This window comes from Lupinus angustifolius, unplaced genomic scaffold (genome assembly GCF_001865875.1).
Source record: "Lupinus angustifolius cultivar Tanjil unplaced genomic scaffold, LupAngTanjil_v1.0 Scaffold_120_27, whole genome shotgun sequence".
NCBI classification, from domain to species: domain Eukaryota; kingdom Viridiplantae; phylum Streptophyta; class Magnoliopsida; order Fabales; family Fabaceae; genus Lupinus; species Lupinus angustifolius.
Window position 1 is genome coordinate 608 of NW_017725038.1, and position 15,785 is coordinate 16,392.

Sequence of the window (15,785 nt, forward strand, 5' to 3'; positions counted from 1 at the left end):
CAACTAGCAAATAATAATTCTTCCTTATTTTGGTGCCAACCTCGCCTCAACTAGAGATGATAAAAATACTCACCCTGTGGATACCCACTAAAATACTCACAACGGGTACCCATAAAAATAGCTTATGGGTGGGAACGGGTATCATGATATCCATCTCGCGGGTACCCCGCATATTTATAAATTTATTTTTTAATTAAATAATTTATATATATAACATTGTTATTATTATTTTATAATTATATATTATCTATTTTTTGTATTATTTTATAATGAATTTTAGTGATTGAAATATATGATAAATTTAATATTTGAAATATTAGAATGAGGATTGGATGAGGTTGGGAATGAGGCTAAGGTTGAGGAAGAGGGTGAGGATAAGGATGGGGATGACGTTGAGGATGAGGATAGGATAAGGATGAGGATAAGGATATGATGAGGATTAGCTTAAGGATGAGGATAGGATGAGGATGAGGATCAGGATGAGGATGGGGATGAGGATGTGGGTGAAGATGAGGATGAGGATGACGTTGAAGTGAATTACATTGACACTCCCTGAGTTTGGTGAAATTACACAAACCACTCAAACCTTTTTAAAACCTACACAGATCACCCCTAATTATACATATACATTACACTAACTACCCTTGTAAGAGATATAAGTGTAATTTCTTAAACAAAAACAGTGACGAGTGTAATTAAGTCAAACAAAATATGGTATATTATGGAGACAAGTACAAATAGTATAAACTTGATATATATTCATTATTTTTCATTCGTTACAAACTGCATCAATAAGTCTAATGGTGTATTTAAATTACTCTCATACTATATTGTAACTAACCAAAATAAAGAATAAACATCGACCCTTATACTATTTGAACTTGTCTTTACAATATACCGTATTTTGTTTGACTTAATTACATTCGTCATCATTTTTTATTTAAGAAATTAACTTATTTATCTTATAGGGGTAACCAGTGTAATGTATATATAATTAGGGGTGGTTTGTGTAGGTTTTAAAAAAATCTGGGTGGTTTATGTAATTTCACTAAAACTCATGGGGTGTTAGTGTAATTTACTATAAATTTTATTATTCATGTAATAATTATTTTATATATATTGATTATTATAAAATTATAAATATAAATTGAAACTTAAAAACTCGTGGGGTACCCACAAATATCTATTACTTATGCGAGTACCCGTAAATAGTATGGATATGGGTATAGGAAAGCACTATCCGTGTTTGTTCCACTCAATTGTCATCCCTCCTCAACTATTCACTGGACTACATATGTTGGTTTGCTTAGCGAATGGATCAACAATCATGATAAGCCTATTTACATACATATTTCCTTGCTAGTTCTATATAGATTTGTTATGGTTTTAAATTTGTATTGATATTATATATATTCAATTTCACTACATATTGCAAATGATTTAGTATGAAGAGTTAAAGATTCCAAGTTTAGTATGAAAAACTAGTGCCATAGCCCTGAATGATGTGTGTTGTGATCAAAGATGATTGTTCCTCTTATAACATTTTGATAGTGGAAGGATATGGAGAGTCCACATCAAAAGTTATGAACAATTAGCTTATGCTTGAGAGTGGTCGTTGCACCTACCTTAAATCAACTATAAATAGAGTTTTCACTATCATTGTTGAAGCACACCTCAGATTCCTGAATAATTCGAAGTTTATTTCTCTTTTGGTTCAAAACTCCTCAAAGAGAGAATATGGATCCTCTCCAATATTAAAAGAGACACTACTAAAGTTAAGATTGTGGCACATGATAAATTGAAAATCTACAATCCAGATTTTAAATTGAATTTTACTTTAATACCGAATTAAATAAAAAATCAGAAGAAAAAAGAAACAAGGAGGCAAAGGGAAAACAAATAGGACAAAGGGAGGTAAAGAAGGAGAAATTCCATCACTGTTTTGGAGCTCCTTTTAACATATTTCCCAAATTGAATTTCATTCCTCTCAGTGAAATATAATTAGAGTTTCACAACTTGATTACCTTCTTCAAATCAAAACTCATTCATGGTGCCATTTTCATAAAACTATGTTAATTGTTAAATTAACAAAACCCATATAGGAGACGTTGATTGCTGACAAAGGAGTAGACAACGGTCACGAGGTGACTAAATGGTAGGTAATAGTTCTATGGACACCAAAAGTTTCTCAAACGACAATAGCAGAAGCCCCATTCTATAGAAGAAGAAGAAGAAGAAGAAGAAGAACACGAGGGGGAGAGGGGATTTGGGCATTTTATTATTTATTCAAAATTGAAAAAGAGATCCGACCTGCCGGATTCGAACCAGCGACCTAAGGATTATCTGAGGGATAATTCCAACTACAGTCCTCCGCTCTACCAACTGAGCTAAGGTCGGTTGCGTTGTAGTAACAATTTCTAATTATTTTGAATAGAATATGGTTATGTTTGCAGATAACTATTCAAATAATGAATTTATGATTGATTTCTGTTATCTGTACCACTTCATATAAAATTTGATTCTTATTGATTCATATTTTAATTTTCTGAATCTTATTTAATTCATATCTTAATTTTCTGATTAACGAGAAACAGGTGGTATTCTTACCGATGACCATTGTATACTTCTCTTATAGGTAGAAAGTTGGCTTACATATACATTGGCAGTGACAAAACAATCATGATTTTTCCTTTCAATTACAGCCTTTTATTTTAGAGTACAATTAAGAATTTCTCAACTTAGGTGCTTTCCCAATTCAAAAACAACAATGAAATAAAGACTATACTAATCCATATCAACAAAAAACATAGCTGTAGTTGCTGTTATAGTTGACAATTTATGCCACAACATGACTAAAGAAACAGTGTTGTTGATTCATAACACTACAACAAAGATTTCTAGATGCATCACAGTCTCCTGTAAGTGTTAATCAACTTGCACTGGCTGCATGTTTTCAGCCTCTTTCCTGATTTCTTGGAACAAGATTGAAGACAAGTATCGTTCCCCGAAACTCGGATGAATGGTCTAAAATTCAGACAAACAATGATTGTTACAAGCATCAGAAACCAATAGAGAAGAATTATGGTGCCTTAAATAAAATAAAGTACCAACTACTAAGCCAAATTTACATGTAAATGGTTCTTACCACAATAAGTTTGCCTTTGTTCTCTGGCATGTTAGCCAATCTGAGTGCTGCTACTGTATTTGCTCCAGATGATATCCCTACCTGGAAAAAATTAGAAATAGAATTGAAGTTTCATACTTTCACATTCATTTACAAGTACTTTTGTGAGCTATCTAAGGATTGGTTCTTAGAATGAACTCTATGGATATATGAATAGCGGAAATGTTTTTTCAGCTACTCTATTATAATCCTGAAAAGTGTCGCGAAAGTGTTCGCACAAGGTGTACAAGTAAGAGGACCTTGATAGTTTTCATGCATCATATTTTACGAAGTGTACAAAATTGTCACTTGAAGAATTACCATTAGTCCTTCCTTCAATGCCAATTGCCTAGCCATGTTAATTGCATCTTCACTTCTAACCTGCCACATAAGTTTCCAATGATCAAAACTTCAACAACTTCAAGCTAAATCAGTTTCTAGGAGAAAGTGATATTTGTAATACTTACTTCAAGAACTTTGTCCATTATATCCATGTCCAATATGTCTGGTTTGAATCCAACACCATTGCCAGTTATTTCATGAGGACCTATATCAATAAATCAACATCAGAGTTCGCGATTTTTCTAGAGGAATGACTCTAGTTGATGCTTAAGTTAATAATGTGCATCTGATTATCACACATTACCCTAGTTTCCTATGAAATTATTTGTCAACAATGCCAGAAAATATGCACAAAAAGTATCTAGGACAAAAGAACATGATATTTACCAGGTTTACCACCATTCAGTACATTACTTTCAGCTGGCTCCACTCCATATATCTAAAATAATACAAACATTTCAAAGGATTTAATGATTGTTTATACCTAATAGAATATGTAATTTGAATTATGATGTGAAGAACATTACCTTAACATTAGGATTTTTGGATTTAAGGTACTGTCCAACACCGGTGACAGTGCCTCCACTACCTATTCCCATAACAAATATATCAACTTGTCCATTTGTATCCTCCCATATCTCAGGACCAGTTGTTTCAAAATGCACCTAATAATACCCATTTTGAACTCAATTATATGAACTTACCATTGCAAAATCATAATTTATAAACAACTACAGCACTATTAGGTTGTATTACAAGCATAGTTTCATAAAGAAATTCTTAGCAAAATATTTTAATGCTGGAAAAGGTACCTGAGTATTGGCTGGGTTTGAAAATTGTTGCAGCATGAAGGCATTTGGGGTGGATTCAAGAAGTTCGTAAGCCTTCCTAACCGTTCCTCCCATTCCCTTGGTGGGATCGGTGAGGACTAAATCCGCGCCAAATGCTCTCATGGTCACCCTTCTTTCCAAGCTAGTGTAAGAGGGCATGGTCAAAACTATCTTATATCCTTTCATAGCAGCCATAAATGCCAAGCTGATACCCATATTGCCAGAAGTAGGCTCTATCAAAGTTGTCTGCAACATAAAGTAATGTGCATGTGAATAATTATTGGGTATTCCAACTGTGAATAAAGAAGTCCCACATTACGTAAAAGTGAATGAATTAAAGTGCATATAAGTGTATGAGCATAGATCTAATGCCTTAAGGTTTTGGGTCAAGATGTAGTGTCAGACTCACTTATATACTTCTTTCACTTAGTCCATAGAAAAATGGTATAGCCCATGAACAAAAATATCCCAACAAGTGATATCAAATCAGAGAGTTGATGGTTCGACGTCTCAATTGAGTATCGAAGCGAAAAGTGGTTGATAGATTCATGTGGGATACTTGTGTCAAAAGTTTTCCCAACGAGATGTCAAGGTGGTATGTCTCGTTGATGATAAGAAAGCCAACAGCGATGCAAGTAGATAGGGAGCTGAGCTCTAATATGTCTAATACTCGAAGAGGCGTAACTCATACTTGAAGGGAAAATGTTGGATATTCTAAGCGTGAATAAAGAATGCTATAGCCCATGGATAAAGATCTCCCAACAATAATTTTGAGCAAATTGGTGCATAGAAAATCAATTCAGCTAACCTTTCCTGGAGATATCAGATTCTTTTTCTCTGCATCTGTGATCATAGCAAATGCTGGTCTGCCAAATGAAAACTACACATAAGTATTGCTTGAATTTGACTTTGGTAATTGACTATATTAGAATATAGACATAAAAAAGAAATCAAATGAGATTGGAAACAGAAAGGTATGGGAGACCTGTCTTTGACACTGGCAGTAGGTTGCATCATCTCTTGCTTAACAGCAATATGAGCTCCACATCCTTCAGTGACTTTGTTAAGATAAACAAGTGGTGTTCTTCCAATCAGCTGAAACATTAATTCTTATACTTCAGATATGCATTCAATAAGTGACAAATAAGTCTGCATGATCTTCTTTGTTAAGGTCCTTTAACTTGATTAAGACTACATTATAGCCATCTCTGCATAATCTTCTTATCAAGGTTAGCTTTGTTTGAATAGTGTCTGTTGGAAGTTGGTTTTTTAAGGAAAGAGAATAATTTATTTCAATTTTACAAGAGATTAGTATAATGTTTTCCTAAATAAATAATGAATTTTAAGAAAGTTTCCATAATAATCTAGGGATCTTCTATAATTTATGAAAACTTTATACACCTATTTAATTTAAAATTGAAAAATATATCGTACATTTTTCTCTAAAAATCAACTCGCGGAAAAACACCAGCTGAAAACTAGCTCAAAGGAATCCACAAACATATATGCAGCTCAATCAAGATAAACTCTATGTCATATATACTAGAATAATAACTTAAAAACTAGCTCAAAGGAATCATTAAAAGTAATAATACTTTACCAATATGTTGAACCAACTTAGTACCTTCACAATATAGTGCACCTTGTGAACTAGTAATTAAAATCAGAACCCCAAAATATAAAAATTAAAGTGCATAACAGAATAAAAAAAAGTTACTTCTGAAACATGGTTCTTGATGTTGGTTTGTGGAAGATCAATGATGGGTTGGGTTGAGAACAATCTCCTCATCATCATGGAGTGTTTGCATGCAACCAAAGGTGTCATTTTTTTACTTAGGAAGCTCCTAAATGTAGCCATTAATGGAAATAATTGGCTCTATCTGCTCTTCTCAAATCTCAATTGCATGCAGTGAATTGAAAAAAAAATGTGTGGTGATTTTATAGGCACACACTCCAGAGGAACCATTGTATTTGTATATTATGGTGTGCTACGCCTAGGCATTCACGTGCATGTATCTGTTGACTGACAGAATCTTTTTACTGGTCAAATTTGATACGAGAATATGAAATTAGGTGTAGAGATATTGATTATTGTCCCAACTTATGTCTCATACATTATCAATATAATAAAATAAACCAAAAATAATAAGAAATAAATCTAATTTACATTTTTAATTTATTTATAAGTATGAGACAATATATAAGATATGATTCACAACTTTGTTCCCATTTGTATTAAGTATGAATAGTTGGAGTTCTAATTTAAATGTTGAAAAGTAAATCCAACATCCCATATCTCATTGTCTTGGGAATGATTTAAATACTTGTTGGATCTCTCATAGTCAATTGGTTTTAAGATGAAACCTTAACATATTATTAGATCTAGAGCTCAACTTCTTTCTATTGTCATGAGCACAAAATGTACCCTTTAGTTACTGGTCAAAAGCATTATTGATAAGTGGACTGAAGGGTACTTATGAACTCAACAACTTTGTGTGGTCTGGAAGAATTTAGCTGCCAACATCTCAAATGAAAACGTCCTTCCTAAAATTCTTTTTGATATTCATAACACCAATAATATTTATAATATTTGATGTCGATATTATAATATTAACCTAAGAATTTTTTTGTCATTGATATAGAAATATTTATCCTTTTTTTCCATTAATTTTAACTTAATTATTACTGATACCAAATTTATATAATTCGAAAACTATATTCTACTATCTCTAAACTTTGATATATTATTATCCTTTATAATAAAAATTATTCTATTATTTTTTTTAAATTAAATATATTATTATCACTCCTTATAATTCTTATGACTTCTATTTTTAAGTTTTAGTATATGAAACTTTTATTTATGAACTTATTAATATAAATATTCAATTTATCTAATTAAAAACTTTGAATTGGCACAAGAGTATTTATCAAATTGCTAGCATAAATTTGTACCAAATAAAAATCGTTAGTATAAATAATATAAAAAATAACAATGACGCAATTAAAAACATAATAGTGGGGATGATACAATTTGATTAAAGTATATTTGAAAAGAGTAGAGTGGGTGGGTGGAGAATGAGACTCCTCCCCCTCGAAAAGAGAATTGATGCCAAAAAATAAAGAAAATGCTACATACAATTCTACTTGTATCATTATGTTATTATGAGAAGACAAATTTACTTTTAAAACTACAAGAAAAAACGATATTACCCTCTCCGATAAGAATCTTACCCATGGGCGGAGGTTGAGATCAGGGTTTGGCTTTTGGTGAGAAACGAGGGAATGGATTGGGTTTCGGGTAAAAGGATAAGGAATTTTTAATATATTTAAAAGAATAATCTTAGTAAAAAACTTAAGTTGAACTTAACATATAATGATATTTATTTATACTAATACATAATTATTTTACTGTTCAACTAGTTTTCTATGATTGCCATTTTTTCAATAATATATGTGTACATGTATGGTGGTTAAAAGGTAAAATAATTTATTATTTATTTTCATTAAATCTGTCATTATAAAAATCGCTAATTTTAAAAATCCGTATGAAAATTATCAAATTTCTATGGATGTTATAGCCTCGTTTTTAAAAAATTTATCAACAGCATAACATTGTTAATTTGTTATAAACTTTATCTTTAGCTAAATTGTAATACCAACATGCCTGAGTTTTTTTTATGTGAAAAAAAACTCTTTTTTTCTAAATATAACACATATGTGTAATGTGCCTTTGATAAGTAAAAAAATAAAAAGGTGGACTTATAGGCACACTAACATGCTAGCTGATCAAAACTTAAATCATATCAAATAATTGACATTAACTCTTATTATTATATTTGAATTTTTGACAGGGATAACCAATTACATGGTCACATAACTCATCAGGTGTATTAACATATAAATATTAAATAATTTATTGATAATATAAAAAATTGTTATAAATCATTTCTTAGAATCGATTTGATTACTCCTATATTTATATTATATATATATAATATATAAATACAAAATATTTTATAATTATTACTATGGATAAATTATAATATTATTACAAATAATACAAAAATAGATATTTAATTTTTCAAAATGAAATAATAAAAATTTAATATTTAGTATTATAAAATAACAATATTTTTTGGTACAATCAAGGGAATTCCCCCACCTTTTGGGTAAGGAACTAATCACATTTAGGGTTCGTGGTTGCTCCTTCCAACAAATGTCGTTCCCAAGAATCGAACTCTCAACTTCGATCAATAATTGTTAAAGTTGGTGAGTTGGTGTTGTAACACCGTGATTTTCTGTGCACATTTTATTAAATATTTAATTGAAAATGGTTAGTATTAGAAATTAATCGGTATTAATTTAGGCTAAACCTCAGTTGAGTTTTAGTCTTGTATTATGATTTCCTAATTTATGGTAAATGTTCATTATTTTCTGAGACTGAAAGTCTTCGGGCCTCTTCTGGGCCCAAATTCACTCTAAATTCGGCCCAAAAGGTGATTTTTGAGTTCCGTAACTCATAATCGAATCCCGATTTTTCCATTGGCTTCAAAATATTATTTCGAGCCAAAATAGACACCAAGTTTGTCCATAACTCATCTCTAGATATTTTTCACGCCGAATTTCAAGTTTCGACGTTCTAAACGTAACACTAAATTGGGAGATTTTTAATCTCCGGTTGAGTTTTAACTAACAATACTCAGACATCGTTTTAATCATGATGTTTCATCGCATAGTCACATCACTATCCATGAGTCAAGCTTGCTTGTTGAAGAAGCAAAAGTACAACTTTTTTGCACAATCCCAAAAGTCACTCATCAACTCCTTACATCACCAAGATTTTGGAAATCCCTCTTACTTTTCCCCCGAAAAATCTGATTTCCTCTCTATAAAAGGTAACCCTTGGCCTTAAGGGAGAACATTTGTTCTCCTCCCTTTCTCATTTATATCTTAAGCATTTCAATAAGATTTCAAGGTAGTCTCTCATTGTTTTCTCATTCCCTTTTATATACATTAGTAGATAGTTATCGTTTTTGTTATGTTATTGATGGGGCTGTTTTATTTTAATGTTTGGATCCAAGTATTTTTTATTGTTAAACCATGTAAAGCATGGTTTTTCCACTTGTTTTTTGCTTGAAAAACCATAGTCTTAAACAAGTGTAGGATAGTTGTTTTTCGGATTTAATGTTAAAAATATAGTGTTAGTATTTGAATATGGTTAAAGGTGATGATTTGTATATCAAATGAACATTTAAAGACTTTTCTAACCATGTAAAGTGTGGATTTTTTTCACTTGTTTTCGGCTTGAAAATCATAGCCTTGGACAAGTTTAGAATAGTTTATTTTCGGTTCTAATGCTAGAAAATATAATGTTGGTGTTTGAATATGTTTAAATGTGATGATTTGTATATCAAAGGAATATTTAAAGAGTTTTTGAACCATGTAAAGTTTGGATTTTTGAACAAGTGTAGAATGGTTTATTTTCTATTTAATGCTAGAAAATTTATGTTGGTGAAGGTGATGATCGGTACATCAAATGAATCTTTAATGTGTTTAATGATAAGTTGAAAAGCCATAAACTTTCCTTGGCATTAGGTCTAAAAATCGTTGCCTATATGTGTTTAGGAAAAATTTAGTTTCTATCTTTGACATCCAAAATGTTTATGACTTGAATGTTTTGAAAGTGTAAAGTAGTATTGTTAGTATGCTTAATGGATGTTTTATCAACACTAAAAAACCATATTAAGGAAAAGGATGAGTTTTTGTTGAAAATGTGTTGTTGTAAAAGTATTATGTGTTAAGGATTTGATTAGTAAATGATATACTTTGACTTCCAAGTTCAAGTAATAATTTGGGATAAAAGATGACTTATAAAAGTCTTGACTTTATAAACTTAAAGTGTTATGAAGTCTTGGATGATAGATTAGTTATAGTATAGACGTTGTTAAGATAAGCTTATTTTAAAGTGGTAAGTTTAACTTAAGAAATTTTGATTTAAAATGTTGTTCTTGGTTAGGTGATTAACACTATCAACCCTTGTGGTTACTAATAGAAGGAAATGTATTGAGATAACCATAAAGTTTTGTTGAATCCACTTGAGTTAGCTTACTTTAAAGTGGTAAGTTTAACTTAAGAGATCTTGAGTTAAAATGTTAATTTTCGTTAATAAATTTACCTTAAAGTGGTGAATATGCCTTAAAAAGTCTTCATGAAAATAATAAATGATGTTAAAGTTAAAAGTACAAGCTTTGTTAAAGACTTAGTTTAAAAATGATTGTTTTCTTCAACAAGACTTTTGATGATAAAGGATGATTCACGAATATGTAATCTTGAATCAGATGGATGAAAGTGATTGAGATCATAATAGGTTAAAAGATGTATTTATCTTAAGGTTATCATGCAAAAATTTAATTCGCAAACCACCAATTTGTTTTTGTGCTTACTTTCAAAGCTTCCGAAGTTGGACAACCTACTCGTTCACACTTAAAGGGAATCACTCACTCAACAAACTAAGGTGGGGGAGAATACATCGTGACATAGTGGTGTCAAAATATGACATTCGGACCTCATAAACTACCTCAAAAGGTTGGAGTTGATTTGGGTATTAAGAAATCATGTACTTAATCAATTATATGTTTGGATTAAATACGTATGGTTTCTTAAACCATATCATTTAAATTAGCTCTATGTATAGAGTAATGTTGCGGTTATCCATGGATGAACATTACTCGAATAATTGTAACTGTGATAATTGACTAACGCTTAGGTATAATCGATTATCGGAGCCCTCGCTTGAGCGCCAAGCTCTCACTTGGGCGAGGAGTCTCTAGAAAGTTGGGCGTGCTTTTGTCGCTTGAGTGGCAGCTCTCACTTGAGCGAGAGGTCCCAGTAATTTTTGACTTGTTTTCGTTGCTTAAGCGTCATTCTCTCGCTTGGGTGAGAGGCCCCAGTAATTTCATCTTGTAACTGAGATAATCGATTAACGTATAGGTATAATCGATTATCAGAGCCCTCGCTTGAGCGACAACTCTCGCTTGGGAGAAGAGGTCCCAATAATATTACCTTGTAACTATGATAATTGATTAACGTGTAGGCATAATCGATTATCAGAGCCCTCGCTTGAGCGACAGCTCTCGCCTGAGCGAGAGGTCTCCAGGAAGATTGGAAAATTTTTATCGTTTGAGGGACAACTCTCACTTGGGATAGAGTCCAATGATAACCTTTCTACGAAGGTTTCAGATTTCTTCAAGTTCTAGTTTCTTAAACCCATTCTTCTTCAATGAAACCTATAAAACTCATTCATTCGGGATAATGTACCCCAAAGATGTAAACTTCGTAAGAAAGAACAATTATATTATATTCTTGAGAGTTTGTACAGGAAATTCATTATAACCAAAGTAATAAGTGCTAACAATTTCATTGTTAAGGGCGAGGCCCGAAAGGTTATGTTTTTCCCATGCAGCGAGATCGTCTGACTGTAAGAGGCTTGCTCATTGGGCCGTCCAGGGTGATTCAACGATGGTTCATAGTGGAGATTATGTTTTCCTCTATTGATAACAAGATCGTGTCCCACTAGAAGCATTCCTGGTGGGAGATGTCTTAGGATGGGCCAATCGATATAAAAGAATGATTAAAAGATTTAATATGCTAACCTCGGTTAGTGTGCATATTCATTGTGAATAATGAAGTAGTGGAGAGGTAAATTACGGGAGACGAGTGAACCCTGAGATGTTGAGAAGGTCGGTGATGACAGTGATGCGTCAACAAAGCCTTGAGGGAGAGTCTAGGTGAGACGAGTCCCCTGTATTTCTAGATGAGGTATTCGGTTGGATCAGACAGCTCTCACGGTGCAAACTAGATGATCTTTGACAACCCCTCTTTACAATCAGGATCGATGAGAGGGATGCCCAGAAAGTGTTTGGTACGACATTGTCCTGAAATGGACAGTTCCATTAGAACATATCGATCATATATCCTTGCATGGAATAAGTTGGTGCGTTCAAATCGGCTTGTTATGGGACTTGTACTCTCGATTATTTTCGAATAGTTTATTGGGAGGATATTAGTGTAAGGATAGATAAAATAAACATAGCATTCATACATTGAACTTGTGGATTTTGATCCTCATAGTCTGAGTCACAATATCATTCATCATTTGCATTTATGTATGTGATAATATAGAATGTATATTATGTGTGTTATGTCTTAATGTGATATTTTGTATAATTTCACGTTGTCGATGAAAAATATTCATTAGATATCTTACTCCTTTTCCTTCTCATTGTTTTCGGTACACGTTTACATCTAGATGGACCTATCGGCAAGGATTCGGAGCTACCAATTCTCAATGTACTAGGAGGGGGTATGGAGGATTGACAGAAATTGCCACACCTATACAGGTCCTTGTGCCTTAGAGCTGGAGATGGTGTGTGACGGCATCACGATGCACTTCCCATCCCATCATGTGGACTTAGAGGCTTCCTTCACTCTGCCAAATCAGAGGTCAATACCTACCGTATCATCTACCCAGTCTATGACTCCATGCAGACCAGCTGCTGCAGGGCTATCAATGAGGCGAAGGAGTTGGAATGATGTGATCCGTTCCCCACCATCCAGGAGAGCCGCTCGGCGGACCATGCCAGAACCGCAAGCAGATGCGGGAACAAGGATTAGGTCACAGAATTCGACCTATGACACGATGGAGGTGATTGAAGCTGAGGAGGATATGGAAGCTGAGGAGGAGGATTGTGTGGAGTTGATCTGCATAGAGGACTCCATCAAATTGGCAGATCTCTCCTCTGACTCCGAGATGGAGGAGGATCTGAGTGGGGGTTCTAGTGCCCACGTTGACACTAGAGTTAGCTGTTATGAGTCATTTCCTTTTCCGTTTTTCTTTTTGGGGTTAGGATACTTTTGTAGTGCTGAATACATCAGCCTATTTTGTATAGTTTCAGTTTAGACAATGATTAGATCTCACCTTGTATTTTGTACTGACATTTCACTTGACCAAGCAACATCTCGTTAAATGTGTTATAGGCTCAAGTCTAATTTTTAACGAAGAAGTATTCAGAAAAGTGTTGTGTCATTTTCAATTACTATTAGATGTCAGTTATTTACTTTCCACAGTTTATAAAAAATGTGACTTCTTGAAAAAAGGAATAGATTTAAGGAAAATAATGTGTGGTTTATATGTTATATAAAAAGAAAAAAAAATTACTCAATTTTACAAGAAATTAATTATATTATTTTATGAAATAATTTTCGGGGCGTCACATGTGTTTAATTTTCCATACTAGTCATTATTCAATATATATGTATATATAGTGGTAAAATTTTAAAATATCTATTATTTATTTTTATTAAATAAGTCATTATATATAAAAAAAACCTCTTATTAAAAATTATTATGAGAATTATCAACTTTCTATAGTTATCATTTCCTCCTTAAAATAAATTTAACAATAGTTATAAACTTTATTTTTAGTTAAATTATAATACTAAAGCGCCGAAGTTTTTTTTTATTTTAAATTTTAACCAACGTGATAAAAAAAATTGAGTTAACAACAAAGTAATTTCGTTAGTTGATCATAGTTTAAATTAAATTAATTTTATTATAACAACTAAGTGGATATTGTGTATTAGCCACCTTTTTATATTGAACAAGGAGAAGGAAGTTTTTGTTTCTTTTTTTATTTTCAATGATAAAAATATTATGTAATTGTAAACATAAGGATAAAAATATATAAAATGTTATTTTTTTTTGTTTTTTTAGTACTTTTCACTATATCTATTTAGTATATAATAAAAAAAAGCTCCTCATGATGTAATTATTAGACATGTATCAGCTCCACACTTACAATGTACTGACTCATATTTCATCTGCTTCTCATAAAAAATATCTAGCTTTAAACTCTTTCAACGTTATCATTTGTTACATGTCACTTTTTCCTTAATTTGTTTCTTTCCTAAAAGGTTCTATGATACTATTGTGTTCATACCCATCTTGTATGATCATATTTATACAATGTATATTTTCATAATTAATAATAAAAAATATAGAGTATGAAATGTGTTATGTTGCTGACAATGATGAAAAAAATAATTACCGTGAAACATTTTAAAGTTTTAATTAACATATTATATCTTTCAATGTGTTATTCTCTACCCCATGTTAGTTGGGGTGGACATTTGTTGTCCCATAAAAGTGTATCACTCAATGTGTCACCGTTTATGATTAGTCAGAAAAATAATTAATTATTAAAATTTTAATTTAAATATATCTTTTCAACCAATCATAATAAGCAGTGACACATGGAGTAACACACTTTATGATATGTGCTCTCCGTTAGTTGCCTCTTCATCTCTTCATTCCTTTCTTAATTTTACATCATATTATTTTTTGATTAATTTTTTATACTTAATTCTATTTTTATTAATTTATATTGCTAATTAGCTATTTCTATTTCTTAAAATTTTAGCTATCGAACATCTGAGTTATCTGTTAGCAAGAAGATTGGAAAGAAATAGTGTGTTAATGATAAATAGCAAAAATTTAGAAGAAAATATATATCTTGTATCAATAGTTTATTATTTTCCTTTTAAAATTTTTAACTTTTTAACTCTGGGAGTGGTGATGAATACAATTTCATATTCTTATTAATGATAAATAGCTAAAATTTAGAAGAAAAAATATTTCATGTATTAATACCTTATTATTTTTGTACACCAAATTATTTATTTGTTAACAATCCCTAATTTTTAAGTCAATAACTATCATGTTTATATTATTACCCGTACATTTGAACATATATTAAGAATGAACAACATAGCTTTTTATAGTATTTATTATTCAACCAAATATATAGACCATAGAGTGATTAACATTTTGTTAATACATAATTTTCACATTTTAATTCATTATTTTCATTTGTAAATCTTTTTCTTTATTAATGTTCTAGTTCCCAATGGTAAGAAATTAAACTATTTATTGCTTTAATTATCATTTTTGAATTAAAATAATTATTGATTAAATTATTATTGTTTCAATTTAAAATATTTATTTATTATTTAAATTCAGATTATAGACTTTTCATTTTGTATGACTGATTAAACTTTTAATTAATTGTTGCATAAGTAGTAATATGTCAATGTCATTTATACTTACTTTTAAAGATGACAATTTTTTCATTTACTTTTTATATAGGCACACCATTATGATAGTTTTTTCATTTAATGTTATATTCCATGACATTTGCGGATGACATGTCATTATCAAGGTTACTCATACGTTTTAATAAGATTGATGCTTACATACTTCTAAACATGTGTCAAAACCATCTTGTTTCGTGTAAATGTATATGTAACATATATATTCTTAATCATGTTAATACATGTGTAATTGTGCATTTTTTGACCATGCAAATACACGAATAATACATGTGTTTTTA

The 15,785-nt window shown here is 31.3% G+C and overlaps 1 protein-coding gene and 1 non-coding gene across 3 annotated transcripts; both read right to left on the reverse strand.

The window, feature by feature from the left end:
• Positions 1 to 2,304: 2,304 nt before the first annotated feature.
• TRNAY-GUA lies at positions 2,305 to 2,397 on the reverse strand. The gene is made up of 2 exons: positions 2,361 to 2,397; positions 2,305 to 2,340 (listed from the first exon to the last, which is right to left on the reverse strand). It is a non-coding gene; the product is annotated as a tRNA-Tyr (tRNA).
• A 299-nt stretch (positions 2,398 to 2,696) lies between these two features.
• Positions 2,697 to 6,286, reverse strand: LOC109339915 (bifunctional L-3-cyanoalanine synthase/cysteine synthase 2, mitochondrial-like). Of its 2 annotated transcripts, none has more exons than XM_019577449.1 (10): positions 6,056 to 6,286; positions 5,321 to 5,433; positions 5,144 to 5,201; positions 4,318 to 4,581; positions 4,033 to 4,170; positions 3,893 to 3,944; positions 3,631 to 3,710; positions 3,485 to 3,544; positions 3,146 to 3,226; positions 2,697 to 3,024 (listed from the first exon to the last, which is right to left on the reverse strand). In XM_019577449.1, exons 1-10 carry the CDS (start codon positions 6,191 to 6,193, stop codon positions 2,926 to 2,928), a joined length of 1,083 nt encoding a protein of 360 aa, XP_019432994.1. In that variant the 5' UTR covers positions 6,194 to 6,286; the 3' UTR covers positions 2,697 to 2,925. The 2 variants fall into 2 exon arrangements, with proteins under 2 accessions (XP_019432994.1, XP_019432993.1); XM_019577448.1 differs by having other exon boundaries at positions 5,321 to 5,430; positions 6,053 to 6,285.
• Positions 6,287 to 15,785: the final 9,499 nt, after the last annotated feature.

What these genes read in the sequence shown, in the direction of transcription:
- LOC109339915 (XM_019577449.1), bottom strand. Translation starts at nt 6,193, where the DNA reads ATGGCTACATTTAGGAGCTTCCTAAGTAAAAAAATGACACCTTTGGTT. An exon ending in ACTGAATGGTGGTAAACCTG is followed by an intron (nt 3,711 to 3,892) that starts GTAAATATCATG and finishes TTATTGATATAG; the next exon opens with GTCCTCATGAAATAACTGGC. An exon ending in TAATGGACAAAGTTCTTGAA is followed by an intron (nt 3,545 to 3,630) that starts GTAAGTATTACA and finishes CTTATGTGGCAG; the next exon opens with GTTAGAAGTGAAGATGCAAT.